The sequence below is a fragment of the Dipodomys spectabilis genome, unplaced genomic scaffold (genome assembly GCF_019054845.1).
Source record: "Dipodomys spectabilis isolate Male_0828 unplaced genomic scaffold, ASM1905484v1 ptg000118l, whole genome shotgun sequence".
Lineage (NCBI taxonomy): Eukaryota > Metazoa > Chordata > Mammalia > Rodentia > Heteromyidae > Dipodomys > Dipodomys spectabilis.
Genome location: NW_024870795.1, coordinates 6,078,179 through 6,095,022, shown reverse-complemented (window position 1 = coordinate 6,095,022; position 16,844 = coordinate 6,078,179). Strand labels below are relative to the sequence as shown.

Here is a 16,844-nt window from a genome sequence, read left to right as displayed (position 1 = left end):
TGACAGGTGTCTTGCTGCCACAGACACTCAAACCTGGTGCCATGCAGTCTCCCACACGAGTTCCCATCCCCTAGCTTGCTCATCACACCCTTTGCTGGGGAAACTCCTGGCGAGGTCAACTGTGAGGAAGTCACAGGAGAAACAGGCCAGAGGCTCCGATTGCCAAACCAGACAGATTGGGCCCCAGGAACTGACAGCTGAAAGATCTGTCACACACAAAGGAAAGGAGGCCAGGGCACTGGCAAACCACACACCAAAGACTCACATTACTGAGATTTATTCTTCCTGAATATATAATCGTGGGACGTGTTTAATATACATTCACTTTGTAGAATTCTATGGGTTCCGGGTTATGTGTAGCTAGTGTCACTAGTGCCATGTGTACAATATTTGAATAAATGTGCTCCCCTTTTGCATTTAAAACTTTGGAAATTTTATGTGGCTGCCACCTCTTCTTGAGAAAGAGGTGTTACCTCCTCGGGGAGGCCGCAGCTGATTGTCTGTGCAGGGCCACAGCACACCTCCACCCAGAGAGAACAGGGCAGTGGGTGAGGGAAATGGAGGCTTTCCTTTGACCAGTGTTTTCTGCCAAACAGGCCTCCTAGTGCTGTTAGACCAGGAAGCAATGAGATCTACCAAAATGGGGACTCCAGCTATGCCGAGACTTGTTTAAGAATAGTGACTCTCCTTAAAAGAAATCCTTGGCATTGCCACTGGAGCTATCGCTGCATTTTCCAATAACCTGTGCTAACTTCTCCATTGGTGCAGAGTAAGCAAAGCCCAAAGCGGAGTACGCAGAGAAATTTAGAGTATGGGTAAGATTCGCAGAACCCAATCCTGGGAAAGTGAGGGCTCCTGAGAGGGGGCTGCTGAGGGCCAGTTCTGGAAGTTTCACTGATGGAGGTATCCAGGGAAGAAGCAGAATCCAGAGGTCCAGATCCAAAATGAAGGCTGGAAGGAGCTGGAAAGAATAATTCCAAGAGCATTGATTTCCTGTTTCCATATCCACCCAGCTCCACCCATACCATCATCACGTGACTCCCTGAGAGGGGCTGTGTGGGGAGGCTGCACAGGAGGCAAAAGTGCAGAATGGGGCTCCCAGGGGAAAGCCGAGGTTCCCTTGGGCCTTTGTTCTTGGCTGGGATCCCCACTGGTCTGAGCAGCTGGAATGGAATGTTCCTGGGATGAAAAACCTGCCCTTCCTCCACCTCTCCCCTTATGGAGTTTCCCAGGGCTGGGGTGGAGAGAGACCATGCCAGGGAGTCCTGATATGGTGATATTTTAAAGAAGCCAAGGCCCACACTGCCCCACAGTGGAGACACTGTCCTGACAGTCTCTCCTCACCTAGACACATTGGTTCTATCATCCCCAGATCTCCACTCTGGAGACAAGACCCAGGCACACTGAAGAAACTGACTCAGAAAGGGGGAAGGTTCCAGCTGGGAAGATCCAGGCCAGCACTGATTCTGACACCCTCTTCTGTTATCCCAGGCTCTTTGTGCTCACGCTCTCTGCTCTCTCCCCTCTCTCTTTCTCCCTCCCTTCCCCCCACCCCCTTTCTTCTTGGGACTTGAACTCAAGTGGCCTAGGTTCTGTTCCTGAGCTTCTCTGTGCTCAAGGCTCTACTACTTGAGCCACAGGGCCACTTCTGGCTTTTTCTGAACAGTTTAGGGAGAGAAGAGTCTCGCAGACTTTCCTGTCTAGGCTGGCTTTGAGCTGTGATCCTCAGATCTCAGCATCCTTGAATAACTAGGATTACAGGCATGAGCCATGGGTGCCCAGCTTCTTTGCTCTCTTAAGCACCAAATATTCTTGGTCCACAGGGAGAGGAGGCAGAGGCAAGCCCTGCCCTGCCTCTCTAGAAATCTGATATCAATGACCCATCTTTGTCACCGTCTGGGTGGACTCAGCCTAGGGGAGTGCAGAGCACACTTTGCTTTCATGTCCTTTCCCAGAACAAGCACTAGGGGTCGCTATACATAGCTGTAAAGAGCCAGAGTGGCCTCCACCCCCACCCCTACCCCAATGGAATTTTTCTAGCCTGCTGAAATGAAGTATCTGTGGACTAATATTTAAGCACTCACAGGTTTTATACCTTGGGTTAAGTCTTCTGCTCCCCTGACCCTCAGCCTCCTCATCTGTGGAAATGTGCATAATATCCCTGACTTTGCAGAGTGGTTGGAAAAGGAGTATAAGTGCTTAGCACCATGTCTGGAATGAAAGAGTTTAAAATATCATTCCAGAACCAAGGGTTCCCTTCCCCCTCCCCGCCCATCACTCCTGCCAGGGTGTGGCCACAGACTAATGCAAGATAAAACAAGTTATCAATTACCAAGCTTTCCCAAATAATCCCCCCCGCCAGCCCCCCCCCCCCAACAAGCAAGCAAGCAAACATTAAACCAGGAGTCTTCCCAGTTCTAAAGGGATCAAGCAAGTGGATCCTCTCAGACACGCCCATTAGCAGGTTTAGGGCACCAGAGCTGTGACTTGTCACTTCAATGAGTAGCTGTCCTGTTTGTTCAGCAAATCCTCACAGCTCAAATTAGGAAGCTCTGGGATACTGAGGAAGGAGATGGTTGAGGGTGAGGCCACTGGGGTCTGAATTTGCTCCAGGCCACGCCCTGATGTTTCACGAAGCTGCCACATACTGCCCTCTGGTGGCACCATCCACATACTGCTGGGGACCAAGAGGAAAGGAGCTCACCCAGATAGATGCAAACTCTTAACTAAATCGGGAATTGGTCAGCTCCTATTTCCCTTATGCCCTTTGCTGAGAGCGCAGATCCACTGCTGGACCTCACTGTCCTCAGTGCCTGAAAACAAATAGTCCTGGCTGTAGCTCAGTGCTGTGCCTGAGTCCTTACTGTGTCACAGACGCCCTAGGACCCCTGGACTCAATCCCGTCCAAAGGGCTTGAGGGTTATCAAGAAAGTATTGAGAGCCAGTAATAGTGGTACCTAACTATAGTCTCCATTGATTGGGGGGTGGGGGAGGATACAAGGATAACCATGTAAGGCCAGCCAGGGGAAAAGAAGGAAGCCCTAGCTGCAAAGCAAACAGACTTGGGTATGGGTAGAGCACTTGCATGATGAAGGAAGGAAGAAGGAGAGGAACGAAGGAAGGAAGGAAGGAAGGAAGGAGGGAGGGAGGGAGGGAGGGAAGGGAAGGGAAGGGAAGGGAAGGGAAGGGGAGGGAAGGGAAGGGAGAAGGGAAACAAAAAAAAAAACTATTCAAGGGCTGGATATGGTAGCACAGGCCTGTAATCCCAGCACTTGAAAGACTGAGGCATGAGGAACACAAGTTTGAGATCAGCCTTGGCTATGTAGTAAGTTCAAGGCTAGCCTAGACTACATAGCAAGATTCTGTCCTAAATTTTTTTTTAAAAAATCAGAAAGTAGTAGAGGAAAGAAGGATTTTTCTCCTCTCCAAGAACTATTAGTGGAGGTCTACAATACAAATAGCTGCCTCCCAGCTCCCAGGGAATTTTCCAGGATGGTAACAACCAGAGAAGGCTACCTGGAGGAGGACTAGGAGACATAAGCCATTAAAAGCAGAGCCCCTTCATTCAAGTCCCTTTCTGAAACCTCTAAGCTGAGTATATCTATCCTTGATGAGGAGAAAATAGAGCCAGGCAGAGCTTCTAAACTGGACCCTGCATGGATGAGGCTGGAGTGGAAAGGTCACTTTCGCTAGTTGGCTGAGTAGAGGACAGAGCACTCAGTACTCAGCAGCTGAGGTTCAAGACACTGAATTGCGGGCTGGGCCAGGCCCTCGCTGGGGAGCAGTGTGGCAGCTGAGCCAGGGGGAAGGGAGGAGTCTGCCTGAGATACTAGGACCAGCCTCCAGTCTCCATATACCCTCCCACTTACAGTTCTTTCTCCAGCAAATGTCATCTCTAATTCTCTACCTAGGTGCCCACCCCACCCCCAAATCAGGACAAAGCTGATTATCAATAAATCCCAGAGCAAGGCAAAACTATGATGGCATAAAGTACTTTGTGCCATTAGCTAAAAGCTTCTCTGCACCAAGCTCCCCTCCCCTGCAACCCAGAAACCAAACAGCCCTGGCTGCCACCCAGTGCTGCGGCCTGAGCTCCCCGACCCTGACTCCTCCGACAAGTTCAGTTCTCTCCAAGCCTCTGGAACTCAAATGACTTAAGTAGTGTCCTCTTTGGAGGGTCCTCCTTGACTGGAGGCCAGGAGAGGTCAGGGCCCTCCACAGCTTCCTTAGAAGCTTCTGAGATCCCCTCTTGGACCCCCTCTTGGACCTCCCTCCCCCAGCTAAGAAGGGTTCAAGAAAGCCCAGCTGTCAGCTCATAGAGCAAAAACAAGTTTGCTACCTGGTCTAGTCACTAGTGGCTCAGATCTATAATCCTAGCTACTCAGGAGGCTGAGATCTGAAGATCTCAAGCCAGCCCAGACAGAAATATCAGCGAAACTCATATGTCCAATTAAATAGCAAAAAAGCCAGAAAGCCAGAAGTGGAACTCTGGCTCAAGTGGTACAGTGCCAGCCTTGAGCAAAAAAGGCAAAGAAGAGTGCAAGGCCCTGAATTCAAGCTAGTAAAAGGAAGGCTGATGGGAGGGGTTCAAATAAAGACCCCAGATGTCACAACAAAGTACCTGACCTTCAGGAGTCACAGGATTGCACCAGCTTCCCGTGACTCCTCCTTCACTCGCTCTCAAGCCCTGACAAAAGGAAGAATGGCAATAGTCAGAGAGGGCGATGACAGGAAACTGGCCCAGAGGGGGGACAGAGTTGTTCTATATCACACAGCAGACAGAGCCAGGGTCAGCCTCCCTAGCCTCACCGGGCCTAGGATACAATGGGAAGGGCACACACAGGTCTGGCACCTGGTTCTCTTCCTCACTGGCATGTGACCTTGAGAAATCCCCTCCCCGTTCTGTAAAATTAGGACTTTCAATTAGTTCCTGAGCAAAACCAGCACCTGTTCCTAGGTGTGATTTAAAGGAGTGAAACTATGGTAACATGACTTACAGTGGAAGAAGCGAGCTCTCTGCCTGTGAGCCGCCCCACAGCCCTTCTGGGAGGTGATGATGACACCACTTCACCGATGGACAGCCAAGCAGCAAGCCTGGGGCCAGGCGGCTCACAGCTGAGGGGGAGCAGAGGAACGGGGGTCTGAAGGAAGGGCATCCAGACAGGAAGCAAAGAGCAGAAGCCAAGGCCCTTTAAGGCCCCCTTTCCGCAAATGGCTGCCATACCTGCCCCCTTGAGGATATTAAAGGAACCACATGTCTCCGCCTCTGACAGAATCATCTTAGAAACGGAGATGAGGCCCCTTGGTGAGTGGGTGCCCAGCACCCATCCTGGTTAGCACAGGCTGTGGTCTCAGGTTGGCTGCATGAAGCGTGAGTAAAGCTGTGTCCCCTGGGAGACAATGGCTCGTCACTGTAATCTTAGCTACTGAGGATCCCATTTCCAAACCAGTTAGGGCAAAGAAGTCCCTGAAACTCTTATCTCCCTCCAGTTAACTACCCAAAAAGCAGGAAGTGGTGCTGTGACTCAAGTGACAGAGTGTTAACTCTGAGCAAAAAAAAAAAAAAAAGCTCAGGGTCAGAACCCAGGTGCCGAGTTGAAGCCCCAGGACCAGCACCGCCCCTCCCCCTCCAAAAAAAATAAGTCTACCCTAGAATCAAGAGGGCTCAGTATAAGTCTCATGGGGACAAATCCTCAACCTCTGTAGCAATCTGCCAATATGGGAAAGAGAGGTCAGAAAGAATTCAGCCCTACAGGCCTGGGTTGGCCCTCATGCTGTCCAAGGACCTCATTATTTCTGTCCTCCCCCAAGGTATGGAGAGGGGTGGTGCCAGAAAGCAGCAGCCTCAAGGGCAAGCAAGACTTCTTCCATCTCAGGGGACCCAGGAAAGGAAACGCAAGAGCTGGTGAAAGTTTGTTATCAAATCCTTCCCGGAGCTCGGCGCCCTCCATTTGTCCAACTCTACCTCTAACGAAGCCTGGGTGCCATCAACTAACCCTTGGGTTGGGAGAGGAAGCTGCAGAAGATGGACTGCCTTCTTCGGGGACTCAGACGCCCCAGGGAAGGGAAATCTGGGATCTTGCACAGGCCCCTTCCCCGTCCACCCCTGAAAGCAGCCGTTTACTAACCCCGCACCTCAGTTTCCTTTATTGGGCCGCTGGCTCCCCCCGACTGTCTCTTCCTGCCAACCGACAGACTGTGCATCCTCGGAGATGACGCCATCCATCCAGCCTGCCAGCCCGCCAGCATTGGGAATCCATCGGTCAGCAGCTCGGCGATGGCCAGCCAGGGCGCGGTGGCCGGGAGTCCCCGCGCCGGGGTCAGCGCTGGGGGGAGGCGGGACCGCGCGGAGGGCTGCGGCGGAAGGGCGAGTCGGGCTCCGGGCCGTGGCCCCGCCGCAGCCGCCCGGCGCCCCAGGGCACGCAGCCGCCCAGGCCCAGCGCCGAGGCCAGCAGCGCGGGCGGGCGGGCCCGGCGGCCCCGACGCGCGCCCTTCTTGAGGCGCGACCCGTGCGCCGCCAGGTAGAGCTCGGCCTGCGCCACGCCGCCGCCCAGGCGGCTCAGGCTCTCGGCGCGGTGCGCCAGGCGCAGCTCGGCCGCCAGGAAGACCCGGTGCAGCTGCAGCACGCGGCTCTCCAGCTCCGACACCAGGCGCCGGCGGCCCTCCACCTCCAGCAGCCGCCGCCGCGCCTCGGCCAGCTCCAGCGCGCGGCCGCCCGCGCCCGCCGCCCCGCCGCCCCCCGCGCCCCCGCTAGCGCCCGCACGCCAGCGCTGCAGCTCCTGACCCTCGGCCGCGCCCAGCGAGGCCCGGGCGGCCTCCTGCGGCCGCGGGGTCTCCGCGGGGGTCGGGGTCAAGGTCGGAGTTGGGGCCGGGGGCTGAGGGGACGCCAGGGGCTCCCGGGGCGGCGCCGGGGGGGACCCCGGTTCTGCCGTCCCGTCCTGGGCCCCTGGGCCGCAGGCGCTGATGCGGCAGCCTGGCATCCCCCGCCCCCCCTCCCCCGGCGGCCTGGGTCTGTCTGTCCGCGGGGAGGACGGAAGCCGGGCACGAGAGGAGACCCAGACGGCCGCAGTGCCCACGCCAGCGCCGCACCGGCCGCCGGCGTCTTATAGAGCACGGGGCGGAGCGATGGGCAACTCAGCCAATCAGAGGTCGGAATGCGCTGAACTTGCTCCGCCTCCGGCCCGTGTGCGCCGCAAATCCCGCAGGTCCCTTGACCTTCGCCCCCCACCCCCAGCACCCCATCCGTGTCTTCCCATACTTAGGCTGGAAATGGGGCGAGCTTCACTTACTCCCTCAGTCATCAGCTTTGGCAGCTGTGCTTAGAAGTCATAAAACCCACTCTCCCCCCACCCCCTCCAGGGAAGGTTTTACCTGAGACCTCCTTAGGTCAGTGAGAGTCTGAGAACTCAGGTCAGAAGTCCTTGGGCAGTGAATGAGCCTTCCTATACTTCATGCTGTCCCTTAGCCAATCAGATCTGCCTGTTTTTCTGGACCATAGGGCTTGCCAGGGCCCCTCAGCCTCCCTGGGGCTATGGAGGGGTAAAGAAAGAGAAGCTAATGGCTTTGGGTGGGGAGGATTGGGCATCATCTATCTGGCTAGATTGGTTGCACCCCAGGCAGGGCCTCCGTTTGCAAAACAAACCCCACAGAGTTGCCACTGAGCCTGCAAACCTTGATGGTGTCCCCCCCCCAGGAGCTCTGGACTCCAAAGTGTGCAAAGATACTTTCCTGCCTCTCCCCCTTACCTCTGTGTGCACCTCCCAATGTGTCCTCAAACACTTTTACTTGGTGGAAAAAACAAACTCCAGATGCAGGGTGCCTTACCCAAAGTGGCTGAATCTGGACAGAAACAAAACAAAACAAAACGGTGCTCTGCAGCAGTGAGCAAGGCCAAGAATCAGAACGGATTATTCATGCCCTTTGGGGACACATAAATAACCAGATCCCCTTCCCTCGTGGAAGGACTGTCCATATCTGGGATTTCAGTCATCCTGGCAAAATGAAAACATTGAGTCCTGCCTATCTCCTTGAAGGTGCTGGTAGAAATAATGCTCCTGGTGGAAGCAAGCAAGGTCTGGAGGCTCTAAAAGCCTTTGGGAAGGACTGAAGCAAACTCTGGGCTGAAAAAGGTGTGGGAACCAGTGCCCAGCCTGAAGGGAAGGCTACTGAGGAAGTCCAGCTGCCTAGAGAATAACATCATTCCCCCCATGTGGTGGGGAGAGGGAAGGGGCTGGTCTTGGGCTTGAACTAGGCACTGTCCTTATACTTTTTTGTTTGTTTTTGGTTTTTTGTCCTTATACTTTTTTACCCAAGGCTTGCACTCTACCTCTTGAGCCACAGCTCCACTCCCTCCTTTTTGTGGTTAATTAGAGATAAAATTCTCGCCAGGCGCTGATGTCTCTCACCTGTAATCCTAGCTACTCAGGAGGCTGAGATCTGAGGCTCACAGTTCAAAGCCAGCCTGGAGAGGAAAGCCTGTGGTTAAAAAAAAAAAAAAATTCAGACTTTCCTGCTAGGGCTGGCTTTGAACAGTGATTCAGATCTCAGCCTCATGAATGGCTTAGATTACAGGCATGAGCCACCAGAGCCTGGCACCTCCTTTGTGTCCGTTAAGTGCTGACAGTTGCTTTGCACTGAGTGCTGGTGATTCATGGGCAAGATTGCACGTGTCCAGAGAGGCAGCTCAGCAGGGCCTCCACAGGAGAGAGAGAGTGTGAGGGGGCTTCGGGCTCACTGAGCAGGAAGGGAGAGGGCTCAGAGGGAGCAGGTGTTCTGCGACTGTAACAATGGAGGGGAAAGAGGAGATTAGAGAGAGAGCTCAATGAGAAGAGCTGGTCAGCTATAGTGCCAGGCATTTAGTGGGCACAGAGGTGTGGAAGGAAGTCTGCAATGGGGGGTAGGGAGGCTCAGGGCATGGGGGTTCAGAGAGGATGAGGGAGGCTCAGGAATTACCAGATTTATCCCCAGCTAGGAGGAGCTCTCTGCAAATAGCGTCATCCCTTTGAATAGTCTCTTTTGTATCAACAGGCCTGGGTCCTAGTGGGAGCCCCCACCCCTACCCATCCCTATCAAAATGGCAAGATGGGTAGGTATTTTGCTTGCCTCTGACAGATCACTGTTCCCAAACCCTAGAGTCAAGAACAGGATCAGGACTTAACTCCACCCCCACCATCAGTTAGATCTAAAGACTTAGTCAAATGTGAATTTAACACACACACACACACACACACACACACACCCCGAGTCCTTCCAGGATCTGGGGTACTAATTTTTCTGAGTGGGAGGAGATGTTCAGTAAATATTTACTTAGAGCTGGAAGTTAGTAGTAAAACATGTGCCAGGCCCTTGTTAAATCCCCAGTACCACCTAGAATTAATAAACAAATAATTTAACATTTACTGACTAAATCAATATTCTTTTCCTCTTCCCATCATCCCTTAGAGTTGAGGATCTGCAGGCTATCTCTTCCTAATGAGAAACCAAAGTCCCTCAGTGGCACCTCTTACCTCTCTATCATTATCCAATGATATTCCCTTCTCCCATCCTCTTGGCATTTCCCATAAGTCATAGCTAGATGTATTCTTTCATTGTTTAGTTATTAGTAATACCTCCCACCAGACTGGATTTTCTTACCATTAAAATCCCCTGAGGCTGAACAGAGTGCCTGGCTTCCTAATGCATTCAATAGACAATTTTTTTTTCCCCATTACTAAGGATGCAACCTAGGGCCTTGTGAATGCTAGGAAAAGCACTCTACCGCCGAGCCACACCCTCAATCTCGTAAACATTTCTATGAATTGAAAAACAATGCTTAAGACAGAGCTTGTAGAGAATGGAGAAGTAAGTCCCTTTCTCCACGTATTGATTTATTCACGCTATAAAAGCAGCTCAGGGGCAGTGCCCAGGCCCTGAGTTTCAGCTCCAGGACTGGCAAAAAAAAACAACTGAGAGTGAGATATTTTAGTAACTCTGAGCCTGCAGCCTGGAAAGATGTTGAGATAGGTTAGGTGTCACCAGTTTTTTAGACAGCCACTCCTCGAATGATTAACATGGCTGCATGCAGAATTAAACAAAAGCCCGACTCAGAGCTTTAAGACAAAGGAGACAGCTGCAAAACCAAGAGAAGGATGCCAGGGTTTCCTTCTACTTTTAGTTTAATCTTGGGCCCAATTACCTGCTGCTGATAGTGGGACTTGAACTCAGGGCCAGAGTGGTTCGTTTAGCTTTTTTTGTTGTTGTTGTTTTTCAAGGCAGGCATTCCAGCACTTGAGCCACAGCTCCACTTTCAGCTTTTTGCTAATTCATCGGAGATAAGGGTGTCATGGGCTTTCCTGCTCAGGCTGGTTTTGAACCATGGTTCTCCAATCTCAACCTCCTGAGTAGCTATGATTACAGATGTGAGCCACCAGTGTTTGGAGAATACATTTTTTAAACTATCATGATTATTGCATTTTCCTTATTTTTCATAAAAGTTAAATATTCCTTTTAGAGAAAATAAGGAAAAGACTAAAATGCAAAATAAGAATACAGAGAAGAGCCATGCATACTGGTAGCTCACACCTGTAATCCTAGCTACTCAGGAGACTGAGATCAGAGGATCATGGTTCAAACCCAGCCCAGGCAGAAAAGTCGAGACTTTTATTTCCAATTAACCAGCAAAAAAAAAAACCTGAAAGTAGAAGTATGGTTCAAATGGTAGAGCCCCAGCCTTGAGCAAAAAAGTCGAGTGATAATGCAAAGCCCTGAGTTCAAGCCCCAGTGCTGGCACACACACACACACACACACACACACACACACACTGTAGTCTGTATTAAAGGCCCTAGAAGTAAAGAGATCACCCAGGCTGAATTGCAGAGTTATGGTCAGTATGCAGCAGCCCTCCTCCCAGCAGAGACAGAGCCAGACAGCAGAGACAGTGGCTGAGGAGGGATGAGGGGGAAACTGGATTCCCTCCATCATCTGAGTGTGGTGAGACTGGGATGTGGGAGAATCAAGACCCTAAGAGTTCACTTCCAACCCAGTCTAGAAGATTCTGGACCTTATCTAAGAGTTCCACCCCCTCCCCTCCAGTCTTCCTGGCAACCTGGCCCAGCACCCTCTAGGATGCGATCACAGTTTAATAATTTAGCAGATGCAGGCAAAGATAGCAGCTCTGAAAATAACCCAGCCAGGCCCCAGCCTCCGGCTCCCCTTTCCCACAGATGCCCCTTCCCACCCCTGCACGTGTGTCAGTGTGCCCCTGCCTACCAGTGCACACCTGACCTTCCTCCCCCTCCCTCGAGCTCCCTCCCCCTCACCTCCTCTCTCCATTCGCATATTAAAAAGCTTTTAAATCAATGGAAGGCTATATAGGAATCTTGTCCTAGATGCCCATAGTAGCTGGGTTGAATTCGTATGGGCTCCAGCAAGTCCCTTCTCTCTGAGCCTCTGTTGCTGCATTTGTAATATGAAGCCTGGAGGTTCTTGAATATTGGGGGCAGAGGATTACGTTGACAGGAGACTGGATGGCTTCCCCATAAGGCACAAGTGCAGTGCCAGTGCCATCGAGCCAACAGCCTACCCAGCCCGTGGCACCATCCAGAGGGCCCAGGCTTTTGTCTGTAATCCCTCCCATGATGAAAACGTTGCCCCAGATATTATTCCTGGAATCAAAGGCTGGTACTTGCGATTCGTGTTCACAGTGGATGTAGCAGGCACCGTGTGCTTTTTGAGACTTCATCAGATTTCTGACAAGGAGCAATTACACGCCTCCTCTCTTGAAGAAGCATTTTTCAAGTTACCCTCACCTTTCGGGTCTCAAGGGTTTTTGTTGGTTTTGAGTGCTGGGGATCAAACCCAGAGCCTTCTGCATGCCAGGCAGGTGATTTACTACTGAACTGCATTCCTGTTCCAAGATCTTGGGGGGGTGAGGGGGTTTGCTGGGGATTAAACCCAAACCAAGAGCCTAGTGCATGTGAGGCATATACTCTAGGATAGCAGCTACACCTCCTGCCAGGGTCTGTTTTTCACATCTCTAATATAGCCAGGTTAGGAGGAATGGGCCAAGATCATGTCTGTTTTCATGCATTCATTCAACAACTGAATTAAGCACCTAATGCTGGCCGGGCTCTAGTGGATCACTAATTCTCACTTGTAATCCTAGGTATTCCAAAGGCTGATATCTGAACATCATACATTCAAAGCCAACCCAGGCAGAAAAATCCTAAGATTCTTTTTTTTTTTTTTGGCCTGGTCATGGGGCCTGAACTCTGGGCCTGGACGCTGTCCCTCAGCTCTTCAGCTCAAGGCTAGCACTCTATCACTTGAGCCACAGTGCCACTTCCAGCTTTTCTCTTTTTGCTTATGTGGTGCTGAGGAATGGAACCCAGGGCCTCAGGCATGCAAGGCAAGCGCTCTACCACTGACCCACCTTCCCAGCCCAGTCTTAAGATTCTTTTTTTTTTTTTGTCGGTCGTGGGGCTTGAACTCTGGGCCTGGGCGCTGTCCCTCAGCTCTTCAGCTCAAGGCCAGCGCTCTACCACTTGAGCTACAGCGCCACTTCCGGTTTTCTGGTGGTTTATTGGAGATAGGAGTCTCACGGTCTTTCCTGCCCGGGCTGGCTTTGAACCGCGATCCTCAGATCTCAGCCTCCTGAGTAGCTAGGATTACAGGCGTGAGCCACCAGTGCCCGGCCAGTCTTAAGATTCTTATGTCCAATTAACCAACAAAAGCCAGAAGTGGAGGTGTGACTCAATTGGTAGAGGGCTAGCCTTGACTAAAAAAACCAACTGAGAACGCAAGTGAGTTTAAACCCCAGTATCCAGAAAGAGAGAGAGAGAGAGAGGGAGAGAGAGAGAGCGCAGCTGATGCCCAGCTGCTGTGGCTTAGTGGTAGAGTGCTGGCCTAGCATACATGAAGCCCTCAATACCACATAAACAGAAAAAGGCAGAAGTGGTGCTATGGTTCAAGCAGTAGAGTGCTAGCCTGGAGCAAAAGAAGCTCAGGGACATTGCCAGGCCAGGAGTTGAAGCCCCAGGACTAGCCGAGGGGGTGGGGAGGGCAGGCCACAATGGCTGTTTTGACAAAGTTTATATCAAAATCAAAATAATCAAACCCTAAGATATGGACCTTGGAAGAATAATAAAATACCTGGTGATAAAATTGCATAGTGCTGGGTGGTGGGGGTGGGAGGCTGGGAAGGGATGTGAAGGGTAAACAAAGGAGGGGGCTGCAATGCTTGATAAGAAATGTACGCATTGGGGCTGGGAAGGTGGCTCAGTGGTAGAGTGCTTGCCTCGCATGCATGAGGCCCTGGGTTCAATTCCTAAGCACCACATAAGCAGAAAAGGCTGGAAGTGGCGCTGTGGCTCAAGTGGTAGAGTATTGGCTTTGAGCTGAAGAGTTCAGGGACAGCACCAGGCCCAGAGTTCAGGCCCCACGACCGACAAAAAAAGAAAGAAATGTAAGCATTAACCTGCCCATGTAATTGTAACCCCTCTGTACAGTGGAGTATTGGCTTTGAGCTGAAGAGTTCAGGGACAGCACCAGGCCCAGAGTTCAGGCCCCACGACCGACAAAAAAAGAAAGAAATGTACGCATTAACCTGCCCATGTAATTGTAACCCCTCTGTACAGTGTGTTCCCCCAAAAAAATAAAAATTAAAAAAAAAATTGAAGTAGAATTTAAAAAAAAAATTGCATAGTGCTTCTCTGTGTTGGGGTTGGGTTCTGATGAATACAGTACTACTGTCACATACTGCTTTGATTCATTTATGTATTTATTTATGTTGGTTGTAGGGCTTATATTCTGGGCTTGGGCACTGTCAGCTCGTCAGCTCAAGGCAAGTGGTCTAACACTTGAGCCACATCTCCAAGTTTAGGTTTTTTGTTTTTTGTCAGTTGTGGGGCTTGAACTCTGGGCCTGGGCACTGTCCCTCAGCTCTTCAGCTCAAGGCAAGCACTCTATCACTTGAGCCACAGCGCCACTTCCAGTTTTCTGGTGGTTATTGGAGATATGAGTCTCACAGCCTTTCCTACCCAGGCTGGCTTTGAACTGTGATCCTAAGATCTCAGCCTCCTGAATAGCTAGGATCACAGGCATGAGCCACATACAGCATTTTATAGATGACAAAAATGAAGAACAGGGAGGCTGGGAAGGTGTTTCAGTGGTAGAGCGCTTGCCTTGCATGCCTGAGGCCCTGGGTTCAATTCCACAGCACCACATAAGCAAAAAGAAAAAAGCTGGAAGTGGCATTGTGGCTCAAGTGGTAGAGCGCTAGCCTTGAGCTGAAGAGCTGAGGGACAGTGCCCAGGCCCAGAGTTCAGGCCCCACGACCGGACTCCCCCAAAAAAGAAAGAACAGGGCTGGGAAAGTGGCTCAGTGGTAGAGTGCTTGCCTCACATGCATGAAGCCCTGGGTTCGATTCCTTAGCACCATATAAGCAGAAAAAATCTGGAAGTGGCGCAGTGGCTCAAGTAGTAGAGCACTAGCTTTGAGCTGAAGAGCTGAGGGACAGCGCCCAGGCCCAGAGTTCAGGCCCCACGACCAACCAAAAAAAAAATGAAGAACATAGTGGTGAGTAGTCAGGGCTACATGGTCATGCAGAGTTTGATCTGAGCCCAGGCTATCTCCAGAAGCAGTCTCCAGAGTGCTCACACCTGTAATCCTGGCTAATCAGGAGGCTGAGATCTGAGGATCAAAGTTCAAAGCCAGCCTGGCAGGAAAGTCTATAAGACTCTTATCTCTAACTAACCACAAAAAAGCTAGAAGTAGAGATGTGGCTCAACTGGGAGAGCACTTGCCTTGGGCTGAAGAGCTAAAAGACAGTGCCCAGGCCCAGAGTTCAAACCCCAGAACTAGCACAAAGAAAGAGAGAGAGAAAAGTGAATCTGGGATGGATTCTCCTTAGAAAGGGGCATTTAGGGGCTGGGAAGGTGGCTCAGTGGTAAAGCGCTTGCCTTGCATACATGAGGCCCTGGGTTCAATTCCTCAACACCACATAAGCAGAAAAATAAAAAGCTGGAAGTGGCGCTGTGGCTCAAGTGGTAGAGCGCTAGCCTTGAGCTGAAGAGCTGAGGGACAGCGCCCAGGCCCAGAGTTCAGGCCCCACGACCAGACCCAAAAAAAAAAAAGAAAGGGGCATTTAATCTGAGGCCTGAAAGAGGAATCAGACATGTGAAATTGGGGAAAGAAATTTTCCAGCCTCCAAAAGTGTGAGTGCAAAGGCCCTGAGACAGAAAGATCAGAGTGTTCAGTACTGAGAGAGCCTGCAGGAAAATGGGGAGAGCTAAGCTAGGAGAGACAGCTTGGCTAGGGAAGCCTTTGAAAGGTTTAAGCTGGGGATCAACATGATCTGATTTGTTTGTAAAAGAGCAAGGTATCTGATGTGATGAGAGAGGGGAGAGTGAAATGAGAGGGACTGGCAGGGACCAGAGATTACTGCGGTAATCCATCAGAGGATACAGCCAGGTGTAAAGGCAGGGGAGGAGGGGGTAGGTTTGAGTTTTATTGGGACTGGAACATGCAGGCTTGTGGATGGATCAGGGTAGAGTCAAGGGAATGACCTCTGGACCTGCACATGAAACACAAGGATGGATTATGCTTCTCCTCACTGAGACGGGGAAGATCAGGAAGGATCAGGTTTGATAGAGAAGCTAAGATCAAAAAATCAATTTTTCCTAGGTGATAATTCTTCCAAAACTAAGACCAAAATGGTCTACAATAATGGTCTTATTATATATTCTTCTTTTAGCCCAACTAAGAAATATACCTAGGAGAGGATGAATATCAAGTTTCAAAGATAGAAATACTAGTTGAAATAGCTGGAATTAACATAGCGTGCAGATAACACTGTTTGTGTTACCGCATGCTGGAAAATGAATATCTGACTGATAAAATTCTGTTTCTTTCTTCCTTTTTTTTTTGGTCAGGCTTGAACTCTGGACTTGGGTGCTGTCCCTGTGCTCTTCAGCTCAAGGCGAGCACTCTATTGCCTGAGCTACAGCGCCACTTCTGGGTTTCTTGTGGTTTATTGGAGATAAGAGTCTCACAGCTTTTCCGGCCTGGGCTGGCTCTGAACCGCGATCCTCAGATCAGCCTCCTGAGTAAAATTCTGTTTCTTTTTTTTTTTTTTTTTTTTAGTTTTTTTTTAGTTTTACTTAAATATCCTGCCATTTTTCTTTTCTTTTTTTTTTTTTTTTGTGGTCGTGGGGCTTGAACTCTGGGCCTGGGCACTGTCCCTCAGCTCTTCAGCTCAAGGCGAGCGCTCTACCACTTGAGCTACAGCGCCACTTCCAAAATTCTGTTTCTTATAGATCAGACTAAAGTGAAAAGCAGAATGCAACAAAATAAATAAGACAGAGGGAAAGAAATCTACTTCTAATAAAGATCTATATACATTTGGAAAGAATTTCCCTTTGGAGGCCAAGAATGGTGGCCCATTACTATAACCCCAGCAGCCAGGAGGCTGAGGCAGGAGGATTGTGAGTTGGAGGCCAGCCTGGGTTACAGAGAAAGCAGGACAGCTACAAGGAGCACTTTTCTTGTTTTCATTGTGAAGATTAGATGAATTAATAGTCATAAAGTACTATGCTTCAGCCAGGCACTGGTGGTTCACACCTATCATAAATGCTACTCAGGAAGCTGAAAGCTGACAATAGTAATTCAAAGCCAACCTGGGCAAGAAAGTCTGTGAGACTCTTATCTCTAATTAACCACCAAAGAGCCAGAAGTGGAGGTGTGGCTCAAGTGGTAAAGTGCCAGCCTTGTTCAAAAAAGTTAAGGGACAATGCCTAGGCTCTGAGTTCAAGCCCCAATATTGGCAGTAAATAAACAAATACATAGATAAAGTACTATGCCTCTGAAT

The 16,844-nt window shown here is 50.6% G+C and overlaps 1 protein-coding gene across 1 annotated transcript; it reads right to left on the bottom strand.

The window, feature by feature from the left end:
* Positions 1-244: 244 nt before the first annotated feature.
* Trnp1 (TMF1 regulated nuclear protein 1) lies at positions 245-7,058 on the bottom strand. The gene is made up of 2 exons (XM_042688662.1): positions 6,136-7,058; positions 245-961 (listed from the first exon to the last, which is right to left on the bottom strand). The coding sequence occupies exon 1, from the start codon at positions 6,978-6,980 to the stop codon at positions 6,321-6,323; it is 660 nt and encodes a 219-aa protein (XP_042544596.1). The 5' UTR covers positions 6,981-7,058; the 3' UTR covers positions 245-961; positions 6,136-6,320.
* Between the last annotated feature and the right edge of the window lie 9,786 nt (positions 7,059-16,844).

What these genes read in the sequence shown, in the direction of transcription:
- Trnp1 (XM_042688662.1), bottom strand. Translation starts at nt 6,980, where the DNA reads ATGCCAGGCTGCCGCATCAGCGCCTGCGGCCCAGGGGCCCAGGACGGG.